This window comes from Vitis riparia, chromosome 9, assembly GCF_004353265.1.
Source record: "Vitis riparia cultivar Riparia Gloire de Montpellier isolate 1030 chromosome 9, EGFV_Vit.rip_1.0, whole genome shotgun sequence".
Lineage (NCBI taxonomy): Eukaryota > Viridiplantae > Streptophyta > Magnoliopsida > Vitales > Vitaceae > Vitis > Vitis riparia.
In genome coordinates, this window is record NC_048439.1 from 6,826,993 (window position 1) to 6,847,634 (window position 20,642).

The following is a 20,642-nucleotide window of genomic DNA, read 5'->3' on the forward strand; positions in this document are numbered from 1 at the left end:
AATTTTATAAAGAATTATTTAATATTTTATTATATTTATCAAATAAATAATTTGATTAAATACTTTAACAAATCAGTCATTCTTTTAGAAGGAAAAAAAAAGTCTAAATCAGCTTCTTGTTATTATTATTATAAATAATGACTTGATACAAGAAGAGGAAATATTTTTAAAAAAATAATAAAAATCACGCACGTGAAAATCTACCAAAATTGGGCAAAGGTTGGGATTTTTGTTGCTTCCAGAACGTGTCACGCGCGGGTGTCCACTAATCTGTCGATATACTTCGTGGAAGCAGACAAATTGACCCTGGCGGCAACGAATTCGGAAGCGAGATTGATATGAGTGGAGACGTGAGTTAAAAAATTGAAATAAATAAATAAAAGGTGGGTGGTGACGTCACGTGGTGTGTGACCTTCACCCTCGGACCCCAAACCTACATTTAAATTCAGTTAATAAACGTTATCCATTACTTTTGAAGCATCACCTCTTCGTTTCGCCACGTGGCCCCTTTGCCCCTCCCTCCAGACAGCACCACCTTCCCTGCTCTCCCTCTACCACTACGCGCGTGAGGCTTTTTTAAGATAAATTCAAAAAATTTAGTGGGTGTTGAAATTCACGCACTGAGTTAGAGGTGGGAAATAACATCCCACGTTGACTTCGGAACCAGATCATTCGGATAGGAAGCCAAAACTATGTTTGAGAAACCGACACGTGTACTTTCACGAGGTTGTATACTACGAGGCGAATCAGCTTTAACGGACGAGTCTCCCCAATTTGAATGGACAGTTTAGAATCGTGGGCAGAGAAAACAGAAACTCTCTGTGCTCCCAAAGGTGAACTTATCAAACACCACCTCTGTGGAGGAGAGCTAGTAGCATTTTTGACAGTTTTGGGTAGGTTCTAGAGAGAGAAAGAAGAGAGAGAAAGTGCAGGATTGCAACGGTTCGTGACTCTCTTCTAACCACACGTACCTAGGGTTTAGATTTTCTTTACTTTTTTCTCAGAATTTTAGAGAGAGAAAGTGAGGGTTTTTAGTGAGCGAAGCTCTGGTATTTAAGCTCTGGCTTTGTTTTTGTTGTTTTCTATCTGGGCTATTTGAATTTGCAGGTCAAAATGGCTAGTCAAGACGAAGTGGTGTCCATGGAGCTGCCAGCTCCACCTTCTTGGAAGAAAATGGTTAATTTCTCTCTCTAAACTTCCTATGTTTTCTTTCTCCCGCTGTAATGTTCGGTTGTTGAAGCTTCATGTTTCTCTGTTTGAATTCTATGCTTTTGGTTTTGTGATTTGGGGCTTTGTTTCTACGAACTGCTTTCTGGGTTTTGTCTCTCTTTTTGTGAATATGTTTTGCTCTGTGCTAGGATTCGGATTATTGCTCACCCTATGACCCTAGGATTTGAGGCAAAATTTTTTGTGCATATGGATAATTTTAGTTTTATTTTTTGAACTTGCTCTGTTTTGGATGAAGGGTTTCCTTGGGAATTATATTGCAGGGACAATTTTCCCTTGAGCTAATGGGTCCTATACTCTGTTTGTTTGCTGGGAAAATGTAGGAAAAGGGAAGAAATGATAAGAAATCAAAATTTGAGTGTTAAATTTTATCCTTTTGGGATCTGAGCAATCAAAACATCTAATAAACATGCCAACGCCATAGAGGAATATTGGTTTCTTTTCTTTCATTAGCAGCCAACAACCAAAGGTTTTTTTTACCCTATAACAGTTTTTCAGAAACTATTTTCCGTCAAAACAAACACAACCTTCTGTGTTATGCATTTTCTGCCTCTGCTACCTTAGATGATACCCCTGTCTCTGTCGGTTATTCACTTAAGTAAAAAAGATTTAGGTTCTTGGCCTTAATATAAAAAATACAGAGTCTGGTCTACTTGAAAAAATAAACTCAATGGAGCAAACTGGCAAGACACTTTTATATTTTATAAATGTTTTACACTTATCAATTTTTTTATTTATTTATAAATCTTTTATATTTATAGTTTTTAAACGGTAGAATTCACATAACCAAGATGTGGGTTCTTTTGTAATTTTAAATTAACATTGATTTTGAAAATTTAATTTATCCAGACTAAAATATTTTTAATTTTTGTTTGGGTAAAAATGTTGAATTTTGTATCATCTATAATTTTGATTTTGATCATTTGAATTTATATCACCAATGTTTACCAAAACATTGATTTTGTAAAATTTTATTGATAATAAATTAAAAAATATTTTTAATTATTTTATAGGTTAGTTTTGATTTTAATCTAAAATTTAGGTAAATTTTGAATTTTAATATTATTTGTTGTGAGATAAAAATGAGATAAATATTCAATTTAACGTATCATATGTGGGTTGAAGACTAATTTGGAATGTGATTATGCAGCTTAACGAGATCTGGTTTTCACTTTTTTTTTTTCTAAAGAGGCTTAGTGGCTCCTAATTGCAAAAAAGTGCCCTTCAAATCTAAGATCTATGATATCTATCTTTGTTATGGCATTACATAGTACAATGAGCTAAATTCCCAGTCACCATAATCATATACATTACAAATCATATACCTTCAACTGTTTTTCATAATTTTTAAGAAAATTAAATTCAAAGAATTTTTGTGAAAAGAATTATTATATTAATTATTTAAAATATACAAAGTTTAGAAATTAATCATAAAATGGAGAGTTGGGTAAAGAAATCCTATATGAAAAGTTACATTCTTGTTGTCAAAGGCCATTGTAGAAGTTAAGTAAATTTAGGGCAAAATTTTCTGTTTCTACTCTGACAAACTTGGATGGGACTGTTGGCTGTGTAAAATTGAACTTCCAATTAGTGGGCTAAATGTCTGTCAGGTACTACACCTTGGCAAGGTTCCATGAAAACCTGGGAATAGATTTAAAAGAAAAAGGAAATAACTGTAAAAATTGGAAAAGGATGTGCTTCTGTTTTCTAGGTGCTTAGCCTTTATCTGCTACTGATTTTTATCTGCTCTGAAGATGCGTTGAATGGTATGCCACTGATTTCCAGAAAGGATGTACTTCTGTTTTCTGGGTGCTTAGCCTTTTTCTGCTACTGATTTTTATCATCATTACTACTCCTGCTACTTCTACTACTACTTCTACTACCATGATTATTTTTAAATTTAGGTTACTGGGTTTGAAATCAAAATAGGTGATCAATCATGATCCATCTAAGTCCTTCCATTCAGGTGACATTGACCCAATTAAATTATGTTTTTGGGTTCCGCAAAATGGAAAATGTTCCAAAGTCGCAATATTCTGGATATTTTGGGGCCTTCATTCAAAGGCTGCATACCTGCAACATTTGCTATAAATCTACTCTTTAAATTATTTTGTTTTAGCAGTATGCGCATATTCCAAATTTCTTATTGGTATGATAGTTCAATTTTGTTTCTAAATTCTGGTTTATAACCTATTCTGGAGTCTAATTTCCCATTTTGGATGGAATAAAGCTGTGTAAATCCCTTCTCCCCCCAAGGCCCAAGCAATTGTAGAAGTAACATTTTCATGCTTGTATTGTAATGAATTGAAAGGCAGAAGAAGAATTTCATTTGGAAACATTGGATTCTTGCAGACTTCTTTGTAGGAGCACCTGGCAAGGCCAGAAAAATAGGCCATAGTTTGTGAATTATTTGGTGCAGGAGATTGCCTTGGGATTTAAGAGCACGTTAGCAAGGATTTTAGGATAACAAGGAGATAAATTCATGAATGTTTGGATTGGAGGACTACCTGGAGGAAGAAGCACATGCTTATCATTGGATTATGAGGAATAAGATTGGAATTCAAAGACTGGTATAAAGGTACATTTTGATCAATAGAATGTAAGTCTGGAATGGGTGCCTGACTATTGGTTACGGGATACCTAGTAATTTGGGAACCACAGGTACATCATCAAGGATTGAAGAACATGGAAGAAATTCAAGAATATCTGAAGTGGAGGATTTGTTAGAAAAAAAAGCATGTTTTTGTCATTTCAGATCAAGTGAAATAACGTAGTAGTTTCACAATTATGGATATGGGCACTCTTGATAAAAGAGAATGGAAACCAGGGAGTAGCTATCTGACTACAGGAAACATGATGCTATTGACGACGAATGAGATTATGTGTGCATTTCCCTTTGATTATGAAGAATATATATCTAAAGAATATGAATCTAGAAAGTTTTCTAATTACCTAAAACCATAATCTAGAATATAACTAATTTATAGCAAATAGGTTGTTTACAAAAGGAAACAAATTAATGATTGAAAGAGAATATGTTAACTTTCTTTATTAGATGCACCCTAATCAATTATACGGTAGTTCTTATTTCACAAATTCTGGGGCATGCTGTCATCTTGATAAAAGAGAATGGAAAACAGGGAGTAACTATCTGACTACTGGAAATATGATGCACTTTAATCAATTATACGGTAGTTCTTATTTCACAAATTCTGGGGCACACTGTCTTTTTGAATTATTGATAAGGAAACGTGCTCTGATAAAAAGTAAGGAAACATGCTGTCTTGGTATTTTCCATGAGAAACAGAGTTACTTGCATGGAAAAAATGATCCTAGTGGGGTTAAGAACCTATTCTTTCCTCTCTTATGGGTAAAGTTTCAGTTCATAGTGCATCATATGAGTGTTGAGAAGTAGGGGTAAGAACTTATTCTTTCCTCTCAAAAAGGTAATGTTTGAGTTCATATTGCATCATATGAGTGTTGAAGTCATACCAAACGTTTTGAAGATATGTTTTTGCCCAACTAAGTTAAATCTAGTGAAGTGTGAAATGTACTCTCTTCCCAGCTTTTGTAATGTAAAATGATTTTATTAAGAGTTTTTTTTTGTCCTTATAAATTGAATTCCAATCAAAGTTATACCCTCTTCTCCATTTCAGTTCTAATACAGTTGCCTCTGGAAATTGAAAAACTGTCCTTCCGGGTCTTTATCTGGTTTCAATTCACGAGAATTATACTTGAGTTTTGATGGAATCAAATGCTTTTTGATTTAGCTCTCTCCCTCCCCTTCCCCCTCTTTCTCCCTATCTAAGTATCTATCTATCTATCTATCTATCTATCTATCTATCTATATATATATATAATTGTTACTAAGTGAAAGATTACTAAACTTTTTTTCTTTTGTCTTTGACATATGCACCCACATATAAATTAGAACTTACTGGTATGTAGTTTGCTTGTTTCAACTTATGTTGTAAAGGTCTAAAAAGTTCAAAGAGGGTTCTTAGATAAGTAAAATATGTTGGATTTTAGAGAAGAAGAGCTTTAAATAGGCAATTAAACTTGATGGACATGTACGATGGAGCAGTAAGTTGCATGAGAAAAGTTGGTTGAGAGAACTAAATGTCTGATCACTTCAAATGTTAGCATAGGGTCCTTATCATTTTCTGTTGGGTATGCTATGGACTTGTTATATGCAGTTAGAGCCTAGAGGCTGGCTTCATGGCGCATGTCTTTGCTGATAAGTAATGATATTGTTATTATGGAAATAGAGTAGGATTTAATTACCACTTACAAGATAGAACTGAATATATTGTTTTTAAATCTAAATGTTTTGGGCTATGTTACGATAATAGTGTAAATGGAGAATTTTTTTTTTTAGTAGTGGGAGTAGAACTGAGGAAATGGCTAAAATTGCTAGCCAGGAAATCCAAGAAGCTATCATTTCTGATGTGTTGGATTAATCATCCATCAGGAGGGGAAGATTGACAAGGACATGGCTCAGAAAATTAAAGCTAATTGGATGAGGTGGAGATATGTTTCTTTACTGGTGTATGATTTTGGAATACCTACTAAGTTGAAGGGAAAAGTTTACGAAGAAGGTTACTATTACTTATGGCACAGAACGTTGCACATGAGGAAACATGCCCATAAAAGCCATGTAGCTAGACCAGGAATGTTGAGATGGATGAGGGGCAATTCCAGAAAGAACAATTAGAAATGAATGCATTTGCAATAAGCTCCAGGTTGCATCACTTGATGAGAAGATGAGAGATGGTCATTTAAGATGGTTTGGTTGTGTGGAGCAAAAACATTTTGACCGCACGGGTGGTCAGTTGTTGGGGGAGGGGGGTGATGGCTTGATGTATGTTGAAGGATTTACAAGGACAACAAGGAGCTGAAAGAAATTGTGGGTCAATGTGGTGATAAAGCTTATGATGTTACATGACTCAATGGAGACTATAAACCTTGATGAGCGAAATTCCAGAAAATTCTTTTGTATCTTTCCCCAAGTAGTTGGTCTCTAAGGGAATTGATGGACTGAGATTCATTCCTTTATGTTTTGCTTATGTTAGTTGTGGCAGTCATTTGTTCATGTATTTTTTCCCATCCATTTCTTATGGGTGGCAAAATGCACAGTTCTAGTATTATCATATTTGAACTAATGTTTGCTTTTTCTTTTTCCATTTTTGGTAGACAAAAAACAAAAAATGCCTATGGAACCGAGGGGGTGTGACCCCTGCATACAGGGATATACAAGAATAAAAAAAATCAGGAGTATAGAATTTTGTCTTCTCCTTCAGAAGATTTATGACCTAGAATGATCTCAAGTGGATGATCTGAGTAATTCATCAACTGCCATTTTTTAATACCTAGGATCGAAGGCCAATCTAGTCTAGGCTAAATATTAGATGTTTATCAGATTGATGAAGCATTGATAGGTTGACTCCATTAGCTGGAAAGTCTTGGTTATTATTATTCACCATATCTATTATATAGACTAGGTAATTTGATAGGTATTTACTTATCTGATTAGCTGGCGTTTCTTAGTTTTCCTATATGATGTATGATTTTTCATGGACTAACATGATAACATCATTACAGAACTCCTATATTACTTATATCTGAAACAATGTATTTGATAAAAAAATTAACTGGTTCTGGTCCTGTGGATGAGTATGCTGAGGCTGCAAAGCTCATGCCTTGGACAGTATTTTATTTTATTGTTATTATTTTGTTTGGGATGGTGTGTGTTGGGGGGGTGGGCTTTGTTGTTTATTTTTTCAGTCTTAATGCATAGTGGATAGGTGGATGGTCAAAAGAAGATTGTGTTTTGCTCTAAAATGGATTATCGTCAGGACTGCCTTTCCCATATACTATCTAGCTCCTTCTGTTTGGATTCATTTGCAATCTGTTGAATTTCTTTTGAGAGTTGGGGAAGCAGTTCTGGTTTTGCTTGATTTGATAATCAAATGTTGGTTACTTTTGCTGTATTGTTGAAGATTTCCTTTTCTCATATGGTGAATCTAGATTCTAGAATGCTTGAAGTTGAAGACTTGCCATCAAGTTTCTTCTTTTAATATGAAGTTAAATGGTAAGGATTCAAAATCTGGTTCCAATTTCATGCTGGTACTTAATAGTCTTGACTTGTTCTGTTGCTTCTGAGATTCTGAGATTATGAGATTATCTGTTTTTAGTTTTGTGTTTGGGGAAGATTTTCAGTACATGCTTGGAAAATAGAATATTGGGGCTATCACTCCACCTAGATTATCAATGAAGAAATATAGCGAGGAGATGATACATGATTTATATTGATGACATTTGTCTTGGTGGTACTACATGGATGAAATGAACTGGGAATGAATATATTGCCATCATTGTTGAGATGTATGCAAGAGCTAGTGTGAGAACAGTATCACAAGGAGAAATGAATTTTACTTTGGATTGATGCCTAGGGGGAAATTATTCAGTTCCTAGTATGCGGTTTTTTTTTTTTTTTTTTCAACTGTTATTTTTTTCAGCTAAGCAGTGATGCTTGGCTGAGCTAGATGGAGCACCTTATGTGAGATTTTTCATAGTGAGGATTTATTATCTAAGGCATAAACAGTATCCTTCCTTACACATAAGGGATGACCTAGGTGAATGCCATCCATGTAAGTGGACTGTGTCTCTTCAGTAAACCATGGCTGGATGTTGTGATTGATGGACCGAATCAGTAAGAAATCTCAAAAGACAGCAATAATAATTATCCATGATTTTGAAGCATTGTCAAGAATTAAAGAGGACATGTTAAGATTTTCTAGTATAGGTGAGAGGTAGTTTTTACTGATTGATGAGAATAGCAACACTGAATGAGGCTGAGAAAAAAACCACCACCTAGAATTAGCTTCAGGTTTAAAAACAAGTGAGAGTTGACAGATAATGATCATATATGAAAAAAAAAAAAAACTGCTGCTGCTTTGTGCAATGGTTTTTTTACAATTGCTAGTGTATATCTGGATGATGATGTTTACGATGTGTCATTAGAATAGTTCCTTTTGATTCCATGATTCTAATACCTGAATATAGCGGACGATTTATCTAATATGTATTTTTGTCTCCTTTTCTTATGTGTCTTAACTTTTTTTCTTGATTAAATTTAGCATTTATTTGTTTTTTAATAATGCTTCAAACTAAGAAGTATGTCTTTTAGATTCCTTCTGATTAATGTTTGATAGTTGACAAGGACAATTTTAAAGGATTGTAACTGTACTGCATAGATTTTATTTTATGACATGAATCTCTTTGTTCTTCTGCAGTTCATGCCCAAGAAAGGTACACCAAGGAAGAACGAGATTGTATTCATTGCTCCAACAGGGGAAGAGATTAACAGCCGAAAACAATTGGAGCAGTACCTAAAATCGCATCCTGGTAATCCTGCAATATCAGAATTTGACTGGGGTACTGGCGAAACCCCAAGGAGATCAGCAAGGATCAGTGAGAAGGCAAAGGCAACTCCACCAGCAGAAAGTGAGCCCCCTAAGAAACGAGGTCGAAAATCATCAGGTTCAAAGAAGGATGGGAAAGAAACAGAGGCTGCAACGGAAGAACAGGAGGGTAAGAAAGAAATTTCCATGCAAGATGCAGATGTAACTGAGAAGGCAAATGCAGAGTCAGAGGATGTTTCCAAAGAAATTCAAGTTGAGAATGGAGTTAAAACAGTGGCAGAAGCTGACCAAGTGAAGAATTTAGATGTTAATATGGAAGAAGCTGGTCCTGTGGAAGCTATAGATGGAAAAGATGAAAAGATCCAGAGTGACACTGGGGACTCCAAGGTTGCTGCTGCAGAAACAGAAGTTGTCAGTGCTGAAGAAGCCCAAGGTGAGAAGGAAGTTAAAAAGCAAGAAGTTGCAGAGGCAGTGGCAGTAGATGAACCAGCAAACGAAGCTGGTGCTGAAGTAACTCAAAAAGAAGGGGACAAGCTGGAAACCTCTGCCACCGTGGAGCTAAATGAAGCAGTAAACAAAGACAAGCCCAACGGCTTGGGTATTGCACCTGAGGAAGAAGTCAAAGAGAAACAGGAAGTACCAGACAACGATGGAAAATGCAAGTTTCAGGTGGAGGAGAACGGCAAAAAACTAGAAGGGGATGTGACTGAGAATGGCAAGGTCAACCAGATGCAGCGAGCTGAGACACCACAGCATCCAGCTCCCTCTCCTGTGAGCTGCTGAATGTGTTGTCCTCTTAGGTCCTGTGTAACAACCCAAAGCGTCTTCTTTTTTGTTCCTTTGAACTTTTGGTACCATCTCAGATGACTGTAATTTAATGTTAATCATGCTAGATTTAATTTTTAGTTTGGAAATCAACTTGTAACCCTGGTAGAGTAGGTCTCTAAAGCTGTTGCTGTTAAATTGTGGAGCAACTTATATTTTCTGGTGTAGACAATGTTCTTAACTTTATGATTGATACTGTTTGGATCCGTATCTTCATATGCAAACCCAAACCCCCTGGAGTTCCTGGTGACCAAAGGCCAAAGTGAGCATGATTAATTCCAGGAAAGTCCTCAAGAAATGCTGCTTTTTGGTTGATCAATGGAATTAACTTCGTTCTTAGTTCAAATGATTTAGTTTCTTATTCATATTGGACAGCCCAAAATTTGGAATATGTGAGAAAAGTGGTGAGAGAAAGGTACCTTCTCACTGTTTGGACAGCAAGAAAAGTGGAATTTCAGCATATGGAATTATATTAATCATTGATTTTCAGCAGATGAGAACGGAGGGGCAGGCAGGCTCTTGTGGGGTTTGCCTCTAATGGTTGCTTTCCTTTATAATCACCTTTTGGATATATCCATATTGATCTAGAATCTACAGGCCGGAAACATACAATCACATGAACTCAACTCGAGGTGAAGCTCTGAATGATGCTTTATTTTGATATAATTTTCTCACCGAAAGTGTATTATTCCAAATTTATCAAAAAGGCACCATGTATCTATCATTGAAAGGTACTATTTTCTTCTCAGTCATGGCTGAACTTGATATTTAGTTGATCATATTAATTATATTAGATGTCAAAAAGATAACCCATCAGCTGTGAGAAAAGCAGAATATGAAATCCACGTGAGACCCTAAAAATGTATGAAAAATCTTAAAAGAATTGGATTGGGTACATGGTCCAAACACTTTCCTAATCCGTACACAAGAAAGGTATAAATCACAATGTAATCCCCAGAGATGAAAGGAGAATTGTAGAGGGAGAGTAGGAGACAAAAGAATGGAAAGAGAAAAAGGTATACTTTCAAGGAGAGAAAGTGAAAGCAGGAAGTGGAGAATCTATTCTAGCCCCCTCAAAACCTCTCCATTTTGATCTTTGAATTAAGGCTAAGAATCTTGGTCTATGGCATGCCTGCGGAGCAAGCTTTGCATCCTCAGGCTTGGTGCTATCATCTCCGGTCAAGTTACCCCATCTCATCATTTCTACAAATTGCATGCTGCTTCCTGTCCAATTTGCTTCCAACCAAATGGGGTTCTCTTCTCTCTTTTTCGTTCTCTTCCTCCTCTTCCTCTCTCCTATTGGTATGTAACAGTATCTTTTCTCTTTTTCTAAGTTGATTTAAGTGGCAGATTGGTCTTACCATATAAATGTTTGCTCGTCTCATATGGGTCTCATCTCATATGGGTTTCTCTTCTCTGCCGGAATGTTGATGAGTAGATTGATATTGATGATGGGTTTATTGACACTTGAAATATTTGCTTTTGGAATGCTCTCTGTATTATTATTATAATCTAATCTGCTGCTATTGCTTTGATCATAAAGTGATTCTGCAAAATATTTGTCTGAGAAATTTATATGAAAGTAGCTTTTTTGCCTTTGTGGGTTTATTTACTTGTCTCAAATGGAAGTATATATCCATGTTCTCAGTGCCTTTTTCTGCAGAAGTAAAGAAAATGCTTTATACCATCTGATATGTTCTGGGTCTGAATTATCTTCTGTTCCTTGAAATTTAGCAAAATTGGAGTATGAACTTATGATGGGGTTATTTGTATTACTCTTTATTCAAATTCTCTTTTGGAAGCAGCTGCTAATGGAGCTTTTTCTTTCTTTTTCTGTCCAGCAGATTTATCAGTCCATGCATTCATAGGAACATATGGAATAAACTATGGCAGGATTGCGGATAACATCCCTTCACCTGAAAGTGTAGTGACACTTCTGAAAGCAGCAAAAATCAAGAACGTTAGAATCTATGACGCCAATCATGATGTCCTCACGGCATTCAAAGGCTCTGGTATTGAAATAATTGTTGGACTTGGGAATGAGTTTTTGAAAGAAATTAGTGTGGGGGAGGACCATGCCATCGATTGGATAAAAGAAAATGTCCAGCCATTCCTTCCTGGAACTAAAATTCGGGGAATTGCGGTGGGAAATGAAGTCTTGGGGAGCACTGATCCAGAGCTCTGGGAAGTTCTGCTGAATGCAGTAAAAAATGTCTACAGTGCTGTCTCTCGGTTGCATTTGGCGGATGATATTGAGGTCTCAAGTCCACACTCAGAGGCTGTGTTTGCCAATTCTTTCCCCCCATCTGCCTGTATTTTTAAGGAGACTCTTCTTCCATACATGAAACCACTTTTGCAGTTCTTTTCTCAGATTGGTTCTCCTTTCTACATAAATGCATACCCCTTTCTAGCATATATGAGTGACCCTGAACATATTGACCTTAACTATGCCCTTTTCCAATCAAACCCTGGGATCCATGATTCAAAGACCAACCTACACTATGACAACATGTTCGATGCTCAGGTTGATGCAGCTTATGCTGCTTTGGAAAAGGCTGGGTTTGCAAAGATGGAGGTCATAGTTTCTGAAACCGGTTGGGCTTCTAAAGGCGATGCGACTGAAGCAGGAGCCAATGTAAAAAACGCCAGGACTTACAATTATAATCTGCGCAAGCGCCTTATGAAAAAGAAGGGGACACCCTATAGGCCAAAGATCGCGGTGAAGGCATATATCTTTGCTTTGTTTAATGAGAATTTGAAGCCGGGGCCAACCTCTGAGAGGAATTTTGGACTGTTTAAAGCTGATGGGAGCATCTCATATGACATAGGGTTCACTGGGCTTACTTCAGCTGCCTCATCTCTCAAGGTATGGCTTCTTGCTTATCTCTGATATTTTCAGCCTCAAGAACAAATTATTCTGAGACCCTTTCTATCCATGAGCCATTTCAAATATGTTGTACTGCAGGTTACTGGAGCTGGAGGTTGGTTTCAATCCTCATACTTGGTGGTTTTCGCTACATGTGCTGCAGTTGTGCCTCTGGCTTTAACATCATGACAGTAGGGTTTGGTGCTGAAGCAGCTTCAAGACATTCTTGGTTTTATATATATTGATGTATTATCTCTCCATGTACCACCGATTCATTTATCTATTCTTGTATTCACAGTCGCTCTTGAAATACTTGGCTGAAGATTTGCTGACTGTTTTTAATTGATCTCAGCAATGTACTATACCATACAAAACTTTATGATATTATGTATTCTTACATGATCCTCTCTATCTACTTTGATGCACCATGCCATCTCTTATTTCTTAGACAGTTATTCATTAATGGCCTTTCTGATGTCCTAAAATCCTGTTTGGCCCAAAAGAAAATTGCTACCACAGGGTTGAAGTGTGCTTGTGCATTTGAGGAGGACAATACAAGGCCTTTGTAGTGGCTCTCTAAAATAAAGAATTCCTCACTAAGTAAATTATATATATATAGAAACACAGGTTGTGGGGAATTAGAAAATCGTCTTTTAAGAGATAATTTCAATTTAAATATTGAAATTTGAAATTGTCTTCTAAGTAAAGATGAAAATATCGGTAATTACGGATATATCGGTACTTCGATTTTATGAATATATCGGATATATCAGAGATATATCGGTGGATATTTTGAAAAAAAATATTGATAAGCCTAAAATTGATCAAAATTTTTAAAAATATAAGAAAAACTTCATAAAAATGTAATTAGAAGTATAATGATATTTTTAAGTTGTTTTATTAAATAATTTGATATATGTATAATATGATTTATCATATTTGATAATAATATCGTATGCATTGATAAAAATATGAATTTTATAAGTGTACATTTATTATTAAATTACATATAATATTATGATATTTGATTGTAATATGTCTAATTTTAAAATATATATTAATATTAAAATTATGATCCATTTAATTCAATTGTATTAAACAATATAAAATAAATTATGATATATGTATAATTTTTTAATTATTAATGATATTAAAAACATTATGAAAAAAATTATATAATTTTTATATTTTTGGTAATCAATTAAAAGAAAATTTTGCATTTAATTATAAAATAATTATAATTAATTTGCTCTTTAAAATATTCTTTTAATATCTTTTTTATATAATGAGTTTAACTATATATATGTTTAGTGCAGATTATATATCAAGGGTAAGTTTGCCTAGATGGTAAGAAGGTTGAACCTCAAACCCTTTGGTTTGGGGTTCAAATCCCATCGGCAACAAAGGAAGGGCTTTTTTTCAGACATGTAGCACATTGACTTCACTTTGCATGTGATATATCGGGAAAAATCGCCCACATATTGCGAGAAATCGCCGATTTTGGGGATTTCTCCCAAAAAGATACACGATAAATCGCCGGTATATCGCGATATTTTCCTCTTGCTTTTAAGAGACAATGGTATCTCACAATTGTTATAAATATATATATATATATATATATATATATATATATATATATATATATATATATATATATTTTCGGTTTCTATAAATCCTAAATTATTTTCATGGCTATCATTTTTTTACAGATATTTTTCACAAAAAAATGTAAAAGTAAATAGATATATTTTCGGTTTCTATAAATCCTAAATTATTTTTATGGCTATCATTTTTTTACAGATATTTTTCACAAGAAAATTAGTAAAGAAAAAAAATAGTGGTAAAAGTGGTGGTATGATTGACATTTTCCATAATTAATTAATGTAAATTCTTAAATTAATTAAGTTCTATGATTAGATAAGGTAAGCACTAAGTGGTTGTTTGGTAAACCAACTTAATAACTTAAAGTAATTTAATAACTTAATTTAAGTCATTAAGTATGTTTGGTAAAATAATTTAATGGTATGACTTAAAATAAAAAACAACTTTAAGTAATAAAAAAAAATAATTTATTCTTAATTCCACACTTTCATTTTACCTCTTTACCCTAATTACCTCCATGATCTCTCATGCTACTCCACGACCTTTATTATTACTTAACCTCTTTTGTCTTAATTATAATTTATAAGAATAAATATGTTATTTTGATGATTTAGAACAACCTTAATACTTAAAGGGAGAATTAAGTAATAAATTTTAAGTCAATAACTTAAATATAATTTAACTTAAATTCAACTTAAGTCATTAAGCAATAAGTATTAATTTTGTTAAATACCCTTTAAGTTTAAAATTCAGTATGAAGTCTTAAACATTCTTTAGGATTGTATGTTTTGTAGGGACCCTCTCCACGTGTCACCTTCCCTTAATACTGTCCGGATAGCAGCCGCAGTGTCCGAAGTTTTCTATTGGACCATGAGGCCAGACAACAAGTACAACCGGACTCCCTGAATGGATGAAACCACCCAGTCAGCCTTCAAGGCCCATTGACTTATGTAATCATTCATATCTAATAGGGGAATGACTGGTGGGACCTTTCTCAACCCTTAGGTCAATGTCAATTAATTACCTCACACAGCCCCACACCTCTAGTAGGTTGAAGGGACGGGTAACCGCATGATCAAACATCATACCATATCTTCTAACAACACCTGCAAATCGCCTAAAGTTGTAATGATTGCCCTGCCACCTGCAGGATTGTCATCATTACAAGAAGGTCAAAGTGCTTAGCCAACACTATAGTGACCTTCTCCTGAGCACTATAAAAACTCTTCTAAAGCATAAACAAGGCACACACACTAAAATTGACCCACTCATTATCTCCCTGAAGGAGCTTGACCTATCTTTGCCTAACTTAAGCTTCGGAGGGGCGTGCTTAGACAACCTGTCCGAACATCCTTTGTGCAGGGAAAAGGCTCACCCAGTCTCCCATCATTGGGCAAGAGCTTTGAAAGGCACAACGTAAGGAGGATCTAACTCTAGTTGACCTTGCATCAACATTGGCGCCATCTGTGGGAAAAGTTAAGGATGTCAACACCCTCTCGAAGCTGATCATCAGCCATGGGTAGCGAAGGCTACTTCGACTGACTTGAAAGCATGGAAAAACGCTAACAAGAGAATGAATGATAGGTACAATCCCTACTCCACGAGATAAGGAGACTTAAAGAAGAATGATGTGTTGAGTGCCCAAGTATCATCATCAGGCCCCTCTCACAGTCAACAACCTAAAAGCCAGTGAACAAACTCCAAATTGAATGACGAGGTATGATTTCCTAGGAACACAAAGTTCCCCTCTAGTAGTCAAGAGATTCGGCCTGATGATAAATTTTCACCAGATCGCCAAGCGCCGCTAGACGAAAACTCTGACTCTACATGCGTATCAACAAAAAGGAGGCTCGACAGGAGGTCGCAACTATCTGATGCGATGCGGGCCTGACTGGGACCTCAGACACCTAGCATGGAGAGAAGACCATGTGTAGCAGTGACTTAGGAGGTTTGTCATGATCTCTCGGCCGCAACAGTTATGCCGGAGTGGCCTTTCCATCCCCTAACACAACAATAAGCAGGAGTTTTAACATATCGAGGTCCGCCCGACTCTGTTAGTTGATGACTGGATGACATGCTCTCCACGCCTTTTGGCCTTCACATCATCAACTACGAGCCCTCAAAGGGGTTCATGGTATCAAAATTCACGACATATGACAGAACAAGTGATCCGTTTGATCATTTCATACACTATAGACAGCTCATGACCTTTGACATAGGGAATGATAAGCTGTTATGCAAAGTCTTCCTAGCCAACCTACATGGTCAGACTCTCTCGTAGTTCCATTGCCTCCCAAAGAACTTCGTGAACAGTTTTCGAGATCTATCGGAAGCCTTGGTAGGACACTACCTATGTTCAGCGTGCCACAAACATAACATAAGTATCTTGCAAAACATCAAAATGCAGGAAAATGAATCATTGAGAGAATTCGTGAAACGGTTTGGACAGGTTGTGCTCCAGGTAAAGTCTTGTAGCATGGACGTCATCCTACAAATCTTCAAGAGAAACATCTGTTTGGGTATGCTGTTCTTTGAGTCTTTCGCTAAAAAACCGTCAGAAACAATGGATGGCCTGTTCAAACGAGCAAGCAAATACTCCATGCTTGAGGACGACATCCGTGCGGCTACACAACAGGTCCTGGTCACTAGTTAACCTACTAAAAATGACCATGTCGGAAACTCTAAGCCTTCAAACCAACTGAGGCATGTTAGTAAGGGGTGGGACGACCAGTAGCAGCCAAGCCAAGCTGGCCTAACCTCCTTCAACATTTCGTATGACAAACTCCTCCCCATGATCCGTGATCTGTTCGATTTCAGATGGTCGGAGCCAATTAAGACAGATTCAACAAAATGGGATCGAAGTCGAAAATGTCCTACCACAAAAATCATGGTCACACCACGGAATAATGCAAAAGTCTCCACTACTTAGTGGAAAGACTAATAAGGGCTGGACACCTAAAACAATACATTTGCACGGTCGAGGGACAAAGAGAAACAACCCATGATTTGGCCGTCCAAATCCCCATAACTTCAGCAGCTCCTAGAGCTGTTATCAACTATATTCATGGAGGTCTCGTTGATGACAAATACAATTCCAAATGGAAAAAACAAAGATTGCTCCACGCAGCCTTCGTAATGGAGTAGGTAAGCTCCATCCAACATAACTTGCCGGATGGGGGATGCACGTCTAGTAGACGACACAATCACCTTTACCCCAATAAATGCCAATCGAGTCCTACAGCCACACAAAGACGCCCCGATCTTGACACTAGGGATAAGTGGGTTCGATGTAAGAAGAGTATTGATTGATCCGGGTAGCTCAGGGACCTTTTACAGATGTTAGCCTGTAGGTAAATGAGACTCCTACCATCGGCCCTGCAAAACCCCGAGCGAATACTATCCGTGTTCAATGGAGCCACAACGACTTCCCTATAAGACGTCGTATTATTTGTACAAGCTAGTTCAGTCACCCAGAACGTGCAATTCTTGGTGGTAAAGGATTTATCCTCTTTCAATGCCATCATGGGACGTGTCTGGCTTCATGACATGAAGACTATTCCCTCTACATATCATTAGATGGTGAGCTACCTCACCAAAGACGGACGAATCGACATCTTTAATAGTCAACTGGCTACACGCTAGTGCTATCAAGTGGCGTTTGAGTCTGGACTCCTAAACAACAGTGAACCAGGCCCGTAACTGACAAATACATAAAAACAATAACAATTACAGAACTCGGTGGAAAAAGATCCGCCAGCAGTTGACCCACTCCAATCTTTGCATCTCTCATTCAATAGTGATTGTGTTACCTATGCCAGCTCCCTCCTTGCATCGGAAAAATTAAAAGTGCTTGAAAGCGTACTTCAACAAAACAAAGACGTCTACACCTGGACTCATTTTGACATGTCTGGAATCCATCCATCTATAGCCTCACATCGACTTAACGTCATACCTTTCTCGCTACCCGTTCGCCATAAGGTTCGATGCTTCCAGTTGGATAAGCAAAAGATCATTCAATCTGAGGTGGACAAATTGCTAGCATGCGAGTTTATTAAGGAAATTGAATACCCGGATTGGTTAGCAAACCTGGTGGTTGTTCCGAAGAAAGGTGGAAATGGCAAGTCTGTGTCGATTACACCAATCTGAACGACGCTTGCCCAAATGATAGTTTTTCGTTGCCTTGGATAGATCAAATAGTTGACTCCACTGCTGGACATGGAATACTCTTCTTCATAAACGTATTCTCTAGGTACCACCAGATCCCCATGTTCCAACTAGACGAGGAGAAAACAGTCTTTGTGATGCCATATGAACTATACTTCTATAGAGTCATGTTGTTTGGGCTCAAGAATGTTGACGCTACTTACCAAAGACTGATGACAAAGATCTTCAAACCCCTAATCGGTCGGACCATGGAAGTCCATATCAATGATATTGTGGTTAAAAACAAAACCCAGAGTGAACACGCCCAATACTTAGAGGAAACATTTCGACTAATGAGGGTGTATAACATGAAGCTTAACCTAGCTAAATACGTCTTTGGCATCGGTGTGAGTAAATTCCTAGGGCTTATGGTAACACAAAGAGAAATCGAAGTCAACCCGGATCAAATAAAAGTTATCCTTGAGACACCTTCTCCAAGTAGCAAAAAGGAGTTGCAACACCTCACAGGTCGCTTAGCTGCACTTGAGCATTTCATAGCTCGTTTCATGGACAAGCTGAGACTTTTTTTCCTCACATTTAAGAGGGCAAGTGTGACCAGTTGGACGGATGAATGCGGACAAGCATTCAACGAAATCAAACGTTATCTCACCCAGCCACCCGTCCTAAGTAGCCCTTAATCTAGTAAACAACTTTACATGTATTTAGCCGTGTCTGACTGTGCGGTCAATGCTATTCTATTTCGTCACGTAAGTGACAAGGAACAAAGACTTGTCTACTATGTGAGCAAAGCAATGGTAGAGATAGAAACCCGGTACTCTAAGATGGAACAAATGACTCTAGCCTTGAAAAACGCTGCCCAAAAGCTCTACCCATAATTTCAAGCCCATCAAGTGACTGTACTCGCGAATCAACTGCTCAAAAGCATTTTGAATAAATCGGACCTGTCTGGGAGAATCTTAAAGTAGGCTATAGAGCAAGTTGAGTATGAGGCGATCTCGGCTAGAATGGACCTTGCCCGTTCCTTAGCAACAGTTAAGTTGAAAATATGCAGTGATTCTCAACTAGTCATATGGTAAATCCAGAAAGAATATGAAGCTAAGGATGAACGCATGACTAACTATATCGCACTAGTACAAGATAACTTAGCAAAACTAGGCGAATGGGTCGTTGAGAGAGTACCCCGAACAGAAAACTTAAAGATTGACGCGTTGGCCGGAATAGTCGCTACTCTCCATATAAAAGAGGCCATGCTACTGCCCATCTACCTCTAGGCCACATCATCAATTGTGCCAGTATCAATATGCAGTATTGTTGAAACCAATAGCGACTGGATGCATGAAATTGTGGAGTATATCAAAACAGGGGAACTACCGGGAGATGAAAAACATGCATATAAGATTCAAGTGCAGGTTGCCCGTCCCACTCTAATCGACGATAGTCTTTACAGATGGTCTTTTGGGGGGTCGTACCTTAAATGTTTGAGCGATCCGGAAGCCCAGTATGTCCTAGTCGAGCTCCACGAGGGTGTGTGCGGCAATCATGCAGACAGATGTACCTTAGCACATCGTGCTCACACACATGGGTATTATTGACCCACCATGAGGCAAGATATTGAAATATGTCAGAAGATGCGATCGGTGTTAGAAGTACGCTCCCATTCCTTGTATGCCATCTGAAGTCTTCAATCCGGTCATGAGTCATTGGTCGTTCGCACTATGGACGATGGATATAGTTAGCCATTTACCCATCGCAGCTGCACAAAAAAAGTTTCTACTCTACTCGTAGCCATTGACTACTTCAGCAAGTGGGTAGAAGCAGAAGCCTATGCTAGCATCAAGGACAAAGATGTCTACAAGTTCATCTGGAAAAACATTGTCTATCGGTTTGGGATCCTGCAAGCAATTATAGTAGATAATGGGTCATAATTTGACAACATTGCCTTCAGAACCTTCTATTCAGAGCTAAAAATCAAGAATCTATATTCCATGGCCCGCTATCCTTAAAGTAATTGACAAGTAGAGGCAATAAACAAAACCCTACTTACTATGTTGAAGAAAAAGTTAGAAGAAGCCAAAGGAAAGTGGGTAGACGAGTTGCCCAGAGTCTTGTGGGCATACTGGACTATCTCTAGACGACCCACAGGAACCACTCATTTCGTTTTTGCCTGTGAGATGTAAGCAGTCATTCCAACTAAGATAGGCATGCCCACCGCCAAAACAACCGTTCAATGTCAAATGAATGAAAATCAGGAGTTTGAAAGACACTTGGACTGGGCAAATGAAGTGAGAAGGAACACAACCATCCGGATGACATCCTATCAACAAAGAGTTATTGCCCATTACAATAAAAAGTCTCGACCACTTGTATTCCCAACCGGGACTTTAGTCCTCAAAAGAGTCTTTGATAACATGACCAAGATAGAAGCCGGGAAACTCTAGGCAAATTGGGAAGGACCTTATGTCATGACTAAGGTTGGGGACTCGAGGGAATACCATCTGTAAACATTGGATGGAGTGTCTTTGCTCCGCCCTTGG

General features: G+C 37.3%; 2 protein-coding genes across 4 annotated transcripts; both read left to right on the plus strand.

Annotated features, from left to right (window-relative positions):
* Nucleotides 1-796: 796 nt before the first annotated feature.
* Nucleotides 797-9,680, plus strand: LOC117922013 (methyl-CpG-binding domain-containing protein 11). Of its 2 annotated transcripts, XM_034839980.1 has the most exons (3): nt 797-942; nt 1,108-1,176; nt 8,523-9,680. In XM_034839980.1, exons 2-3 carry the CDS (start codon nt 1,114-1,116, stop codon nt 9,432-9,434), a joined length of 975 nt encoding a protein of 324 aa, XP_034695871.1. In that variant the 5' UTR covers nt 797-942; nt 1,108-1,113; the 3' UTR covers nt 9,435-9,680. The 2 variants fall into 2 exon arrangements, with proteins under 2 accessions (XP_034695871.1, XP_034695870.1); XM_034839979.1 differs by lacking the exon at nt 797-942 and having other exon boundaries at nt 956-1,176.
* Nucleotides 9,681-9,791: 111 nt separating this feature from the next.
* LOC117922012 (glucan endo-1,3-beta-glucosidase 14) lies at nt 9,792-12,741 on the plus strand. 2 transcript variants are annotated; one of them, XM_034839978.1, is made up of 3 exons: nt 9,792-10,207; nt 11,321-12,342; nt 12,442-12,741. In XM_034839978.1, the coding sequence occupies exons 1-3, from the start codon at nt 10,189-10,191 to the stop codon at nt 12,529-12,531; spliced, it is 1,131 nt and encodes a 376-aa protein (XP_034695869.1). In that variant the 5' UTR covers nt 9,792-10,188; the 3' UTR covers nt 12,532-12,741. The 2 variants fall into 2 exon arrangements, with proteins under 2 accessions (XP_034695869.1, XP_034695868.1); XM_034839977.1 differs by lacking the exon at nt 9,792-10,207 and adding an exon at nt 10,290-10,778.
* The last annotated feature ends 7,901 nt before the right edge of the window (nt 12,742-20,642 follow it).